The sequence below is a fragment of the Acromyrmex echinatior genome, chromosome 6, assembly GCF_024713525.1.
Source record: "Acromyrmex echinatior isolate Ae372 chromosome 6, ASM2471352v2, whole genome shotgun sequence".
NCBI classification, from domain to species: domain Eukaryota; kingdom Metazoa; phylum Arthropoda; class Insecta; order Hymenoptera; family Formicidae; genus Acromyrmex; species Acromyrmex echinatior.
In genome coordinates, this window is record NC_141857.1 from 6,965,400 (window position 1) to 6,980,088 (window position 14,689).

Sequence of the window (14,689 nt, forward strand, 5' to 3'; positions counted from 1 at the left end):
GTCCTTGAAACACAGTCGCGTGGCGCAGGAGCAAAGTTTTATTAAATCGTATTGTTTTTGGAGAAATGCATGCCTAAGAGGGACCACGATATTTTTTATTCTTACCTTAAATATAGTTTACATTAAATATAGTTTACAGTTATATTATAATCTATATATTCAAATATTATTCTACACGATTAGCGCCATGTGCCTATATATTTTGATTGATATATAAATAAAACAGTATTTTGAATAAAATCTGATATAGACACATGAATAAACAAATTTTCTTGATAGTGTCGAAGATAATTCTTATTAGATCTGCATTTGGTCATTTCAAAATGTCGTTGGTACGACGGAACTATTATTTTGTATCACTTTATGCAACACATTGGTATGTGTAGAAGATGCTATCAATTCAGTCATATTGACCGAAGTAGTACTTTTAGATGACGTGTAATAGAACTGCAACATAAGTTCCATTGCCAACAGTAGATGCATAACCAGAATTGTAGCACCATATAGAATCCTCCATTTACCTCCTGTAAAATCAATTATTAAATATATTTATTTTGCTTGATATATTAATTTTGCTTGATATATTAATTTTACTTGCTAGATTAATTTGATTTAAATACATAATAAAAACGAACGTGTTCATAAATCAAAACTTATGAACAGAAGAGCATAAAAATCACCGCACAAGATATTGTGATATTTAATTATCATTACATAATTTGATTTAAATGGTTTTTCATGTATTTTCTATACAATTGGAAAATGTTTGTGTTATTAAACTTAACATAAGATAAATATGTTAAGCTTAATACAAATATTATGTAACAAGTTAACGCAAAAATATAACACTTTGTAAACAAATTGTGGAAGAATATTTCTTCAATAAAATTGATACTTATAATATGTTCAATTAATATTTTAGTCATTTATATTAAAATTTACGTTTTAAAATACATTATTTTATATTATTGGTTCACTCATAAATTATGTTATTTTAACATTAAGAAATGTAAAATATCAATTTAAGACAAAATATTCAAATAATATAATTATATTACGTTGTATTAACATTTTAGGATATGTTATTACTATGATATACATAAAAATTTTAAGAACCGGTTTTGACATACAAATATTTTTTATTGTATATATATATATATATATATATATATATTTTTTTTTAAATAAATATGTATCTTACTTTCAAATGCTGGTAATAATGATCGTAGTAAAACTCCTCCAGATAAAACCGTCACCGGTATGACTAGACTCCATTGTAACCAGCCAATTTGAATTATCCATAGGAAAGCTACTGGAACAAAAATGCTTAAGGAATATCCATACAGACACAAAAGGTCTAAGAGTCCTGGGACAGGATAAGACTGAAAAAAAAAACAAAGAATTACAAGAGGAAATGAATACTATTCAATACACACACACACACACACACACACATACATACATACATATATATACACACTAGAGATTTAAAGCAAAAAAAATACTTAATAGCAAACCTGGATCAATTCCTCTCCCGATGTATGATATTTGTTGAGCCATTTTAATGCACCCCATAGGAATAATGGTGCAAGCAACACATAGAGAAATATAATAGTGGCTGCGTATGTTACAATATGAAAATCATATCTCCAATGATACTTGCTAGAATTAGCAGTCTGCAAATAGTTTACCACGTTTTCGCTAATCGCGATAGTAAACACCAAAGTCACGCTTATCCAGAAAGGCCCATATAAATCTGGATTTGGCTTTATGTGCGTTATAAAATAGTTGTCGTTACCATGTGGTATCATGGAATGCATGAGCTTCTCCAAGACCTCGTTTGTGTTGACATTAAAGAACTTTTGGTAATATTCAATTGTCCAGAAGTTGTTCTGAGCAGTATCTAAGAAGAAACATATTCTCGTTTAAATCACAATGATTGTCTATCGATAGGATATGAAACTGAGAAATTCTCCAAGAAGCTATATATAAACCTTCGGTTTTAGCCGGCATTCCTTGTAAATCTTCTATCATGCCGATACCTATCGAGTCATTTGAAAGGTTATTAAAGGGCTGGTGAGTGGAAGCCCCGGTACCCAGTTGTCCTTCCGAGTTTTCAGCATGACTTATCGATGGAAAATCATGAAAGGATATAAATTGCGGATCCGTGTCTTTTGATTGACCACCATCCATGATTCTTCTTCTAAATTATGGCTCCTGCCTCCCGTAAAATGAATATAGGAGGACAACTACAACACAGTCAATGATTCAATTGCAATACTATCCTTTACCAGTGACTACGTTCCATTTAATACACGCAACGCTCGCGAGCATCATTGGTCCTTGTTTAATATTTAATAAACAACAAGGATAAAATGATTCCACGAGCGTTGCGGGCGTTGAGTAGAACGCACCTAGTGATGCACATTTGGCGACCCAGAGCAGAGCAATTCAGCAATCAGCTGAATCAGCCTCTCCATTTTCCCCCACCGAGCGAAGCGAGCGAGACAGCGATAAGTCCGTCCTTTTCACCTTCATGACTTCACGAGCCTTCAGTCTTCAGTGCACTGATTGTGACTGAGTGAATGAAATAGCAATAGAATTTTCTCGCTGTCTCACCGCTCTCTCTTATTTCCAAATGACAGATCTCTTCCTTATTTCCAGTTTGACAGATGCTATTGGATGCTATGTATCAAAATCAAGCTTAGAATATCTATGCCGGCTTTTTTTTCATATTTAACCTCCCGCGCACTAACGCCAATCATCGACAACATCGATGAGATATTATTAGGTGTTGGAATTAATTCGTAGCGTTTTTTAATGAAAGAATGTTATTTATTTCACATGAGCATTAAAAAATACATTAATGAAAGTACTTCCCATCACTTGTAAAACGCTACGAATTAATTCCAACACCTAATAATATTCTATTAAAGACGACCAGTTTTACGGAAGCTCGCGTGACTTAAAATTTAAATGATTAAAAGTAAAAAAAATTGATAACATAGTACTAATTTTATGATTTATTAGATTGTAAATATGTATGTATGTTTAAAACTCAATAAAATACTCGACTTTTATTTAAAACTGATTTAATGTTATCGTCAGTGTTCGATAATCAATCAGCCATATTCGATCGGTAAATGAAAAGTTAGAAATAGTTCCTGGATTGGTCATCCATTGCGCATCTGCGGCAATGTCAGCAACGTTATTTTATTTTTCATGTCCATGTAGTTTATGGAAGATAAATCGAGTGTATTACTGTATTGTTGGTGACAGTTCGTTATTTTCTCATTAGATTTAGAACAATTCAATTGTAATTAATTTGTTCAATGATGATGTAATATCTTGCAGCTATTTAGCAATGTGTGTTTAATGTAGGTAGTAATCTTGAAAAAGGAAGGGTAAATGATTTCATAGTGAATCTTCTAATATAACAATACATTATCGTGTACGTATACTTTTTATTATATTATCATTTGAACAATTTCTGAAGATAACATCATTATACTATTTTATTATTCTATAATTATTAAAAATTTTTTTATAATGAAAATCGATTTATTGTTTTATAGGTTAAGTGATGTGTATCTGAGAAAAAAAGAAGATAATAATAAGGATGTTTCATCGGCCCCATAATTTTATAAACTTTATTCGAAACTTAACATGCCGGTACCATACCGATCAATTGTGCATATTCCAAATTGGATTAGTTAGAAGACACGCCAGTATTTTAATAGTGCCCAAGTATGACATACAATATAAAGTACATACTTTTTCGAATTCTCAAAAAGTTTTTGCTAACAGAAAGGTAGGTAAGCACAGGGATTGCAAATGGACTTGCGTGACAAGATTTCTATCTGATGCAAAGTCTAAGTCTGAAACAAAAATAACTGAGGAAGTTCAGCAGAGAATAATAGAATTAAATGAAGAAAAGCTAGGTAAATTAAAAGAGAGAGTATTAGATGTAAAACCAGTTACTTCTGATGAAAAGAAGGAAGCACAGACAGGAAAACTTGTTGAAAAACAGTCTGCAGAATCCAAAGAATCGAAAGATGATGTCGTCTCGAAAAAAGGTATAATAATATAGATAGAGTTAAGTTCGAAATATTAATCTTCTGATTTATAGCAAAAAAGAAAGTCAGAGTTGACAAGTCGACATGTTCTTTGGAACGTAATTTTATTACACCTGTGAGGGCTATGGCAGATTTTCTATTAAAGCCTGCTGATTTGGAGATCTTGCCAAAAACAAAAAGACGTTCTCCGTATGAACTTGAACCACCTATCACAGTCTATTGGAGGAAAGATGTCGAGGCTAAGTAAGAGAATCAATTTGATAAATTTCTATATACTTGTACTGAAAATTATTTAATTGAATGTTTTAAAGTGCCGCTTTTTTTGTAGAGCTTTAGAAGTCTGGGGATCCAAAGAAGCTTTGTTAAAAGAACTTTTGAAGAAAGAAGTTGAACGGAAGATCTATCAACAAAGTAAATACATATATCTTCATATATGTACTTTTATCCGTTTACTTAATTCAAAATACTTATTGCTATAAAAGGAAACATTTCATTAAGACAAAGAATATCTGTGCTCAGAAATTGTCCATCTTACAGGATCATTCACATATTCTGTTAGTCTGATAGGAATATCGTGTAATAATAAAATAAAATTAATTGATACAAACATTGAAACACAAGCTTTTCGTCATAGATGTTTTTACGGTCAAACGGAGATTGAGGGATTACAGACGGGAAATTGGCAACAAAACGGAAATAATTCAGAAGGAAGGTCTTTTTGGAAGATCTGGCAAAGTAGTGTTGACTGCAATTGCTATGTATGTAGTACATTTATGCGTATCGTGTAATTGTATAAATTTTTTCGATTAATTTCTTCTTTTCTAGAAATGCTAGTAATTTTTTGTGCAAGTTAATTGCTTGGTTATACACTGGCTCGCACAGTATGTTTTCCGAGTGTGTACATTCTGCAGCAGATACTTGTAATCAATTGATTCTAGCATACGGCATTCATAAATCGGTGCAGGTAAATAAATAACGTGAATAATTTTAGGATTTTTTCCAAGTTTAATTTATTTTATACAAATTATTTTACAGAATCCTAATCCTGATCACCCATATGGTTATACAAACATGAAGTACGTTTCCTCATTGATATCGGGTGTAGGAATCTTTTGTGTTGGTACGGGCCTTTCCATATATCATGGAATTCATGGTCTTCTTTTTCCTGCGCCATTAGATTCTCTCTTCTGGGCATATTTTGTTTTGGGTGGATCTTTGCTATCTGAAGGAGCGACTTTAATGCTAGCATTACACTCTGTAAAGAGAGGCGCAGAAGAAAAAAAGGAAAGTTTGAAACAGTTTGTTCTGGAAGGACAAGATCCGTCCGTGAACGTTGTGCTCATGGAAGATTTTGCAGCTGTAAGTTGTTATTCTTACTTTTTGTAAAATACGTTAATTACGCATTCAAAAAGATTTTTGTGTAATTGTTAGGTGCTTGGAGTCATTGTCGCAGCTGGATGTATGGGCTTGACCTCATATTTAGAAAATCCAATGTTTGACTCTTTCGGTTCGCTTCTAGTTGGTGGTTTGCTCGGTGGAGTGGCATCTTTTATAATCTATTCGAACGTTGCTGCACTTATAGGAAGAAGTATATCGCAAGAGAATCTCGATAAAATTAACGCTGAACTAGAAGCAGATATAATGGTAATACTAATCTTAAAATCAAATATGTAATATATTCAATCGATATTTTCAATATGTTGATTCTTATGTTTGTATACATTTCGTAGGTTCGTGCGATTCATGATGTGAAAGGCATTGACATGGGTAATAATTTAGTGAGATACAAAGCCGAACTGGATTTTGATGGACGAGAACTTACAAGATCTTATCTAGATAAACATGATCTTATTGCAATGTTGGAGGTATAGATTTTATATTCTTATTTTTATTGAAAGATGAGATATTACATCAGATGAGATAAACATCAAATATTTTTGTAGGAAGTGAAAAGTATGCAAACTATCGATGAATTAGAGACATTTTTATTAAAACACGGCGAAAATATCGTAGACATGCTTGGTGGAGAAATTGACAGAATAGAATTAAAACTAAAGGTAAATAAATATATTTTATATAATAATATATAATAATAAACATTATGTGGATATATAAATCTATAATAATTTAAAAATTATAATAAATAAACATTTTTAATACAATTTTATTTTTTCGTGATTTTCAGAAAAGTCATCCAGAAATACGGCATTGTGATTTAGAAATTCTATGAAGATTTGATATAGTTCCTTAACTTAAATCTAAATAAAACTGGGTGTAAATTATTATTTTAACATAAGGAATTATTTTAATAGAGTTACTTGGGCAGATGTTATAGGATACAATCTATGTTTTATTTAGTATTTACTACTACAGAGAGAAAAATCAATTTTTGTAAAGATTTTATGTATGTTGTACATAACACAGATCTTGTAGAAATTATCAATCAGTATAATAAATCATACTTCTTAAGTATATATTGTCAAAAATGTCTTATGTATTTCTAAAATGTTGCAATTTATGTACACACACTCTTTAAATTTTTTGGAATCTCGCTCTAAAGAGTGAAAATCGAACCTTGAAAAAGAATGGCTCTATCATCAATCTTTAAGATTGAGATTTCACTCTTCAGAATAAGATTCACTCTAAAAATTTTAAAGAGCATGTACTCTATTGTTTTACTTATATTCTCCATAAATAAGAATCTTTTTATTTATGAGCTATTTTTGTATGAAAAAAAGAAATTTTTATATTTTTGTTCCGTTTAAATCATTTTTTGATCAATTTCCTGTTAAATAAATCAAATTTCATTAACACACTATTTTCTTTTTTATTAAAAGAGACCACGAAAGATTGACCACCTATCATTAAATTCTTTTACATATATTATTTATATATAAAGTATTTTATGTTATGATAAAGAATGGAGTACTTGATGTATTCCAGTATCTGTTAAAAAGTAAAAAAAATATTTTAAGATTAAAATGCCAAAGTACTATGAAAATAATCATTTCACTTCTCAATTGAATAATTTTAATTATTTTCCAATAAAAGGATAGCTAAATAGTTAAAATATGAATTCTTATTCTGAATATTTTACTTGACTCGCTTTGAATGATTTAAAACAAAACTAAATATGCAGATGTATATTAAACTAGTCGTTACAGAGCTTAATACCATAACAAAGCGTTACTATGGATACGGGGTATCTTGTGATCCTAAATACACACTTATATATAAGTCTGTGGTATACTGAACGATAGTCGACCCCATGATGGTCAACTGCGAAGTTAAATTGTTAAATACGCTTGAGGGAAATTCTTATACAATAGTCAAAAGTTCCATATTGTGCAGTTACTTTAAAGTTTGAACGAAAAATTCACATGGACTTGTGGACGCGTTTGAAATTAATTGCGAGATGGTCGCAAATCGACCGTAGGACAGCTGAACGATTGATGCTTCGATGCGTCTTAAAATGACACGTGGAAGTCGAACCTCTCGAAGATCTACGGCGATCGGTAAACAATTCCAGCAGAATGACAGCGAGGATGAAGCTTCTGTTCGCACTGTGGAGAACGATAACTACGTGAAACACGGTAGCACGCTGTCGCAGAAACGATGGACCAGCTCGGAAGAGTCGAGACAAGAGTCGAATCGATCTTACGAACGAAAAATCAAAACAGTCAGTATTATAAAACTAAACTATTTATAGTTCAGTCAATATTATTTATAAAACTAAAAGTAATTTAAAAGTTGTTTAAAGCGCCTATAATAATTAACTGTGTGTGAATTATTTGTAATTTGGTAATCACGAATTACAAATTGCAACTACATTTCAGTCGTACATATATTTGTAATTAGTATTCAATTAATATTTAAAAATGAATGAATGATTAATTCACTCTGGCAGTGTATATGCTATTTTATTCATCAGCAGCGTAACGTTGTATTGATCTAATTAACAATTAATTTAATAAATTCTTGGCATTTTATTTGCGTCAATCATTTATTATTTATCAAGTTGAGAAGCACCAGGTAATTATTTAAATTTAATCCTTAGTTACGGCACGGATATTAAATACGGATATATAGCACGGGAGTATAGCGTACTCCGTTATTGTTTTTAATTTTCGGTAAAATGCACTGATTAAAGTAAATGTAAAATCTTTATTTTGGAGAATCTAAAGAAGAGTCCCGTATAAATGCCGAAAATTGTAAATTGTAAAAAATATTTAATAACGGACAAAAGCGAATTTTCGAACTCTCATGAAAATTATGAAAAATAAAAAAATTTTTTCAAAAAATTATATTTAATTATACTTAATTTAGAAATAAAAATAAAGAAACTAAAGAAATGAACTATTGAAGGTGTATATTTTAATTAAAAACTGTGTCAAATATTCCCGTAAAAGTATATTTATTTCAACAAATGAAATTATACACGATTCTTTTTTTTTTTTTTTTTTATGAAAAAGGGAAATTGCTATTGCTTTTTCGCGCAACCTGATGAAATTAGGTAAGAAAATGTATATCTATGTTGAGAACTTAATTTTTTTCTCCTACATCGTCTCTTCATTTTTCGGTTTCTAAAAATGCTGCACAATTTTCAAACATTCTAGGTATGCCATATCCTTATATAGTAATTGAAAGTTAAAAAATTATAATTGAGCTTACTATTCAACATTTTAGAGTTTTCCTCGGAGACAAGATGACACTGAAGACACGGAGACCGAGTCACCGGATGCTAAAAGTAATAATAAGTTACGCAAAGCCGAATTATACTCGACTCGTGCAGAAAAAATGCGTTATTCAGACATTCACGCGAGCGAAGAAAAAATCGCGTCGGGATCTCTTGGGAGGAAGAGGAAACACAGTAAACGGACTGAAAGACGAAAGCTTGAAGCACGGCCTCACACGGCAGAGGCCTTTCATGATCACGATCGAACAGATATCAGGTCTTCTGTGAAACGCTACAGTGACAGGGAAGGTAGCGTCACTGATAAATCGCGAAGAAGAAAGAGGCATGTTTCCCGAGGTAAAAAAAGAATGTTCTTTAAGCGACATTCTTAGTATAAGAATCAAGCTCAAAAAATTGATAAGAATCTATTTCAAGATCCTTTTCCATATTACAATCTATTTAAAATCTTTCGATTGATTAGTCGAGAATTTCAATTTTAAAGCAATTGGGAAAATTCAGTTGAAGAAAAAAAAATGCTATTTTAATGCAAAAGATCCATGTTAGAAAAACTTGAATATTTACGAGGAACAAAAATAAAATCTATAATGTAAATTTAATAATTTTCCACGCAAGAAGACGACGAGGTGCCCATCACCGAGATCTTGAAAAAGGCTCAAGAAAATGCGCGCACAAAATACGAAGAACCTGTGCCGCTTCCGGAATTGACTACAGACACAATTTATATTCAAGGCAGAAGCGGCTTTAGCGCCGTGAAAATTGGCGGATCGAGACGTGCTTTGGGAAATGATACGACACGTGCAACAAAAGGTAGAGGAGGCTGCGATTCTACAGAGACTCGAACCTATACGCTCATAAAGGTAGCAATCACTGCGCAGAAATTTTGGAAATGCACAGGGCTCGTCTATCAAGGTCTCTTGGGCGGTATGGCATTTCTGCATTTCATAATGGTAAACATTTTTTCTCAACTACCACAAAAGTATTCCTTAATTTAAACGTAGATTTAGATAGAAATTTAAAAAATAAATATTATCTGATTCATGATTGCAGATTCATGTCTTTTTTAACACTTCGATGGAATTCATATCAAATTACTCGATTTTCTCCGAAATATATGCGAATATATTTTCATTCTTAATCGCTCTTTGCATCATCTCCATCTTCGATAAGTACGTTCGACATTTAAAAAAGAAGATTTAACATAATGTAATGTTCGCCTTTAAGGCTCCTTGTTCATTTATCTACTAACTCAAATTATATCATCAGAAGCGAGAAAATATACAATAAAAATTCTTATAAATAATATTTGAATAGAAATATTTTTCAAAAGAATATAAATCTTTGCAGTCGATAGAACTGCAAAAATTTATATAGACCGATAATATATTTAAACTAAACTGTTTTCTTGTTTCGGGAAGAAATTGAATTGATATTTATTTTTATATGTTATTAATTTGATAATTTATCATCAGTACATAGTTTATAAAAAAATATATTTGCATATATAAAAATTTACATATAAATATTATTAAGCATCAAGATTTCCGCTTTAATCGGAAATAGAATTATTTCTCTTAATTCTCTTAATTTATTCTTATCAGTTTAATTTCTAATTATAATTTTTACAGTGTATTTTCTCATTTTTGACTTCATAATCTGAGCTAATGATGAGTGAAAGAAATTTTAAATATCGTTAATTTCATAGAAGATATATTGATGGTTTTAGATTCGATCTAGCACGGCTTGATACGGATCACTTGCGCGAGATTTACACAGATCACGCGAAAACCGCGATCGCCATTCCACTTTATCTGGTAACGTTTGGACTTCATCAAGCATCGTCAAAGATGGACGATCAATTAGCTCTAATACATTATCAAAGCAACGAAACATGGTCAAATGTAAGAATTTAATGACGATTTAATAGCCTAACAGAAGAGACGTGTTTAAAATTTTTTTATTTGCGCTTACAATGATTTTTCAGAATACAACGCAGGAAACTTTTCTGGAGGAGCTGAACGACTGGCAGAAGGTAATGATATCGAAGGACCTTCTCGCGATTTTCGCTTGGCTATTCGTCGCTCTTGGAACGCGGGACAACATGCTATTGACGCACCTAGAATCGATGGTGCAATACGCGAGCAACTCGGAATCACCGAGATAACATTCGAAGAATGACTTTCACTGTCGAATGAAATAAATGTGTGTATGAAGTTCTTCCACGCAAATGCGCAGACTGAATACTAAAGTATTGAAGACAGGAATATTTTAAAGAATAATTATTCACTGTCTTTTACGTAAAAATACTCACCGATGCATGTCGATTCGGTGTTATCCAAACATAACAAATCACGAAATGACGTTAAAATGAAACTGACTGAAAAAGTGACTTTTAGTAATCATGGCATTTTCGTAATCATTTTGACATCATTTTGATGTTATAATGATACTTGTATACTGTTTGGATATTCCAAGTACAAAGGATATATGTTATAAACGTTTTCAGGAACCAATGCTCTAAAGAAAAACAAATACGATTTAAACATTTATTTGTAACAGAATAGCGTTTGATATGTACAATATGTATAAAGTTCGCCTAGACACTAATCGATAATACATGTATACATAATAGCAAAGAGAGGACAATAATATTAAGGTTAAAACCCGCTAAACGGAAACTAACAGTAACGTTACATATCAATATCATAATTTTTCTCGCAACAATATAAGTGTAAAATGATTCATATTTTACAGATTGCATCAATATATTGGTCAGTATGTTAGATTTCCTTCTCTAGCAGGCATGCGTGGTCGATCAATTACATTTATAAAATGTAATTGGTTGATCAATATGTTGATGTAACATAACAGTACATTACTGAATAGGAAATTATAACATTGTTGCAATATTTAGTCTGCGTTCTGTTAGTCTGTGTTCAGCGGAGATAACATATGATGCAATGGTACAGTAGTAAAATATGTTTGGACTTTTTTTGAGCGCGAGAACATCGGTGGAATCTGCAATTGCAAGATTGTGATCGTTAACGATCGGCCGTTGTGATCGCGAAATAAATTGAGTATCAAAATTCATATCGTGGTACACAATGGAGGGGGAGGGGGCTATCGTCGATCGGCGGTAAAATTTCTGTAGCTTACAATTGTCGATTCGAGCGGCGCGCTCCCGTTTTTTTACGCGGACGAAAGCATTTATCCATAAATAATGTGCAAAGGCTTGTACTCATTTGCGAAGCAACGAATATATACATGCTGCTTGTGTGTGTGTGAAATTTGTTACACGCTAAAGTCTCTCCTTTCCCTCTTCTCCGCTTCCTCTTTAATTAATTAACAATTTACACCGCCACGACGTTCTTTTCTTTCTTTTTTTTTTATGTGTACTCTAAAATATCTCTGAGCTTAACAATATCATGAAGGCACTGTTTACAGTTCTATCGAGTCGATTTTTGCCTTGTCTTCGCTGCATCGGATACAGATCGATCCGTCATCGTGTTTACGGCAGGTGGATTCGTTTAATTATACATATTTATTCATCGACGCAGTGCATGCGAGTCAAGAAGAAAAAAAGAGATGTATAAACTAAACTCGATGACGTGCGATCCAACCGTAGGAAAATTGACATATCTCGATCAGATCTTTTTGTTATGCGGGAGAAATCAGACATGATTACATGGCTACTCCCATAACGCGCAAGAAACTTTTTGTCATGGCTCTGTACAATCGGTACTTGAATCGCGATTAAAAATTGTGCAAATTTGCAATGGCAGTATCGAGTTAGCGCCTTTGCGCGTGCAAAATTTCGTCGAGTTTATAAAATATTACGCTCGACGGGGAGATTAGACTTTGTATACCCAGATAGCCAAAATGCAATATATCAGTAGTTGCCAGCAAATTCAGTCATGATTTTGGAGCAAATTCCTACCTATTGTATCCTCTTTAGTTTGATTTCTGTCATTACAATTTGCCATAATGTAATAACGGAAATACAGAGCAGAAATGATCATATTTTGCCATCATGATGTCGTAATTTAACAAATATGATAACGTTAGTTGTCTTGTCGCTCGTTTGATATTAAAATAACGACAACTAAGCTTGTTTGATGTAAGATCTGCTCATTCGATACATTTCTACCGATATTAGAAAAATAATAAACTATCTCGTGTTGCTGGTGTTCTACTGCGATACATATAGTTTGCAATACATAAATCTCTTGGTAAATTCGGCTATCTGGCTAATTAACGTCAACGGGCTGACGATGCACTATAAAAAAGGATCCAGGTTCATTTTTTTTTTCGGGAGAAAATACCACAGAAAATATTCAAACACCACTGACAGCGAGAACTACAGTTTCGGCTAGTCGTGAGTCGCGCAACCAATCGGCTGCGCCGATCGCGAAAGGCCTTAGATACATACTCGAGATAATTATACTGGTCCTGCAAATGCGCCCACGCACGCTTGTTTATTAAAAGTGTGTTCGTATCTTTGTAATTTCTTGCATGGAAACGCCGTTTGAAAAGGCACTAAAGCCGGATTTAAAACCTGTTGGCATTGCTGCGAGCTCGTGAAAATTCTGAAACGATACAATAAAGACGGTACCATTGCGAAATAAATCATTGCGAAGGCACGAACAAAGCCGATCGATTTCAGAAGCAATCTTCGTGATACGTTTCAGTTTTTTTTTTCTCTCATTTCTTTGTAATAGCACCGTCTTTGAAAGGATCTATTTAATATCGTTGGTAATGCAGACGAGTCTTAAACCCAACTCCGTTGCACAAGTGTTCAACGATCAGAAGCACCTTTTGCCTTCAGATGCCCGAGACGCCGGAACGATTTTTACAATTTATGCGTTTTTACCTTTGAACTTTCGCTTCCCTCTTTGATTGTCCGTAATCACGTAATTTGCGTAAAGTTCGCGGGAAGCGAGGTAACGATCGACGAAGACGGCGCCGTTTCTTTATCGTTACCTCTATTTTCACTTGTTGATACCTTTCTGAACGCGTCAGGGGGAGGGAGTGACGAACGAGACTCCGCGGTTGAGGATGATTCCCTTTCATCCGTACGATCCCGCGGCTGTAATCGCGCGTCTTCCTGCCCCTACTCCGACGATCAAACGGTCTCCGGATTGTTTTGCATGTATCTGCACCACGACTGGCCGTTGTTGTTGCCCTCGGGGCATTGAAGCAATTCTCAGTCATCAAAGTCGTGCCTGAGCTTTATATACAGGCAGGAGCCAAGAACAATGCCGAAGAGTTCGAGGACAGACAGACCGAGCCCGACAGCGCCCAGGATTATCAGGTGGTCCTTCGTCGTTTCCAGGAACTTGTAAATGCAGCCCTAAAATGATAGACATTTATCGATCTTATGTAAAAATTACATACTTCTGCTGGAGGAGATTATTTATTCGCGTCGATATTTATTCTGAAAAATTACCATATTAGCCATATTAGACGGATTCTATTTTTTATAATTTATTGAGTTAAAGGGATGAAATTATATTGTGACCTTATTATTGTCGTAATTGAATAAAATATTGAATAAAACCTGTTCTTTGTCTTTGCACTAAAATTTGAATTGTTTTAATACGATATTTACTTAACACTTACAATGTTCGTGAAAAAGTATAAACTTATTAACAGTTGCACAGGCGACAACAAGGAAGGTGTGTTTACTGTTTTTTTAATAAAAATTTTGTTTTATTTGTTTATTTGGCATAGTAAACTTTAATTTAAACATTACACAATATTATTATCCTTAAAAAAAAGTCTTTAAAAAAGAAAAAAAATATATGCCAAGTGCATAAAAAAGGTATTGAATATTATATTTCTTTTAATAAAAAAACGGATACGAAATAAATGCAATTAGCCAAGTATTTCATAATGCAAGATACACAACATAGATTGAAAG

General features: G+C 32.8%; 4 protein-coding genes across 8 annotated transcripts in view; 2 read left to right on the forward strand and 2 right to left on the reverse strand.

The window, feature by feature from the left end:
- Positions 1 to 74: 74 nt before the first annotated feature.
- Positions 75 to 2,753, reverse strand: LOC105154089 (protein YIPF1). 2 transcript variants are annotated; one of them, XM_011069364.2, is made up of 5 exons: positions 2,415 to 2,753; positions 1,995 to 2,249; positions 1,518 to 1,903; positions 1,202 to 1,382; positions 75 to 524 (listed from the first exon to the last, which is right to left on the reverse strand). In XM_011069364.2, exons 2-5 carry the CDS (start codon positions 2,191 to 2,193, stop codon positions 319 to 321), a joined length of 972 nt encoding a protein of 323 aa, XP_011067666.2. In that variant the 5' UTR covers positions 2,194 to 2,249; positions 2,415 to 2,753; the 3' UTR covers positions 75 to 318. The 2 variants fall into 2 exon arrangements, with proteins under 2 accessions (XP_011067666.2, XP_087263065.1); XM_087406939.1 differs by lacking the exon at positions 2,415 to 2,753 and having other exon boundaries at positions 1,995 to 2,395.
- Positions 2,754 to 3,166: 413 nt separating this feature from the next.
- On the forward strand, positions 3,167 to 6,562 carry ZnT49B (solute carrier family 30 member 9). Its single transcript, XM_011069366.2, has 11 exons — positions 3,167 to 3,451; positions 3,576 to 4,076; positions 4,130 to 4,319; positions 4,405 to 4,487; positions 4,711 to 4,834; positions 4,902 to 5,040; positions 5,112 to 5,435; positions 5,508 to 5,720; positions 5,807 to 5,941; positions 6,020 to 6,133; positions 6,262 to 6,562. The coding sequence occupies exons 2-11, from the start codon at positions 3,620 to 3,622 to the stop codon at positions 6,304 to 6,306; spliced, it is 1,824 nt and encodes a 607-aa protein (XP_011067668.1). The 5' UTR covers positions 3,167 to 3,451; positions 3,576 to 3,619; the 3' UTR covers positions 6,307 to 6,562.
- Positions 6,563 to 6,703: 141 nt separating this feature from the next.
- Positions 6,704 to 12,470, forward strand: LOC105154092 (uncharacterized). 3 transcript variants are annotated; one of them, XM_011069368.2, is made up of 6 exons: positions 6,704 to 7,755; positions 8,763 to 9,108; positions 9,385 to 9,719; positions 9,820 to 9,938; positions 10,496 to 10,670; positions 10,754 to 12,470. In XM_011069368.2, the coding sequence occupies exons 1-6, from the start codon at positions 7,537 to 7,539 to the stop codon at positions 10,931 to 10,933; spliced, it is 1,374 nt and encodes a 457-aa protein (XP_011067670.2). In that variant the 5' UTR covers positions 6,704 to 7,536; the 3' UTR covers positions 10,934 to 12,470. The 3 variants fall into 3 exon arrangements, with proteins under 3 accessions (XP_011067670.2, XP_011067671.2, XP_087263061.1); XM_011069369.2 differs by having other exon boundaries at positions 9,388 to 9,719; XM_087406935.1 differs by having other exon boundaries at positions 9,502 to 9,719.
- The window catches only part of LOC105154091 (CD151 antigen), a 127,595-nt gene continuing 124,207 nt past the window's right edge, over positions 11,302 to 14,689 (reverse strand). For both annotated transcript variants that reach the window (XM_011069367.2, XM_087406940.1), the window contains exon 7: positions 11,302 to 14,119. In XM_011069367.2, the coding sequence (XP_011067669.1) occupies positions 13,973 to 14,119 (147 nt within the window). In that variant the 3' untranslated portion in view covers positions 11,302 to 13,972. The remainder of the gene's footprint in view (positions 14,120 to 14,689) is intronic.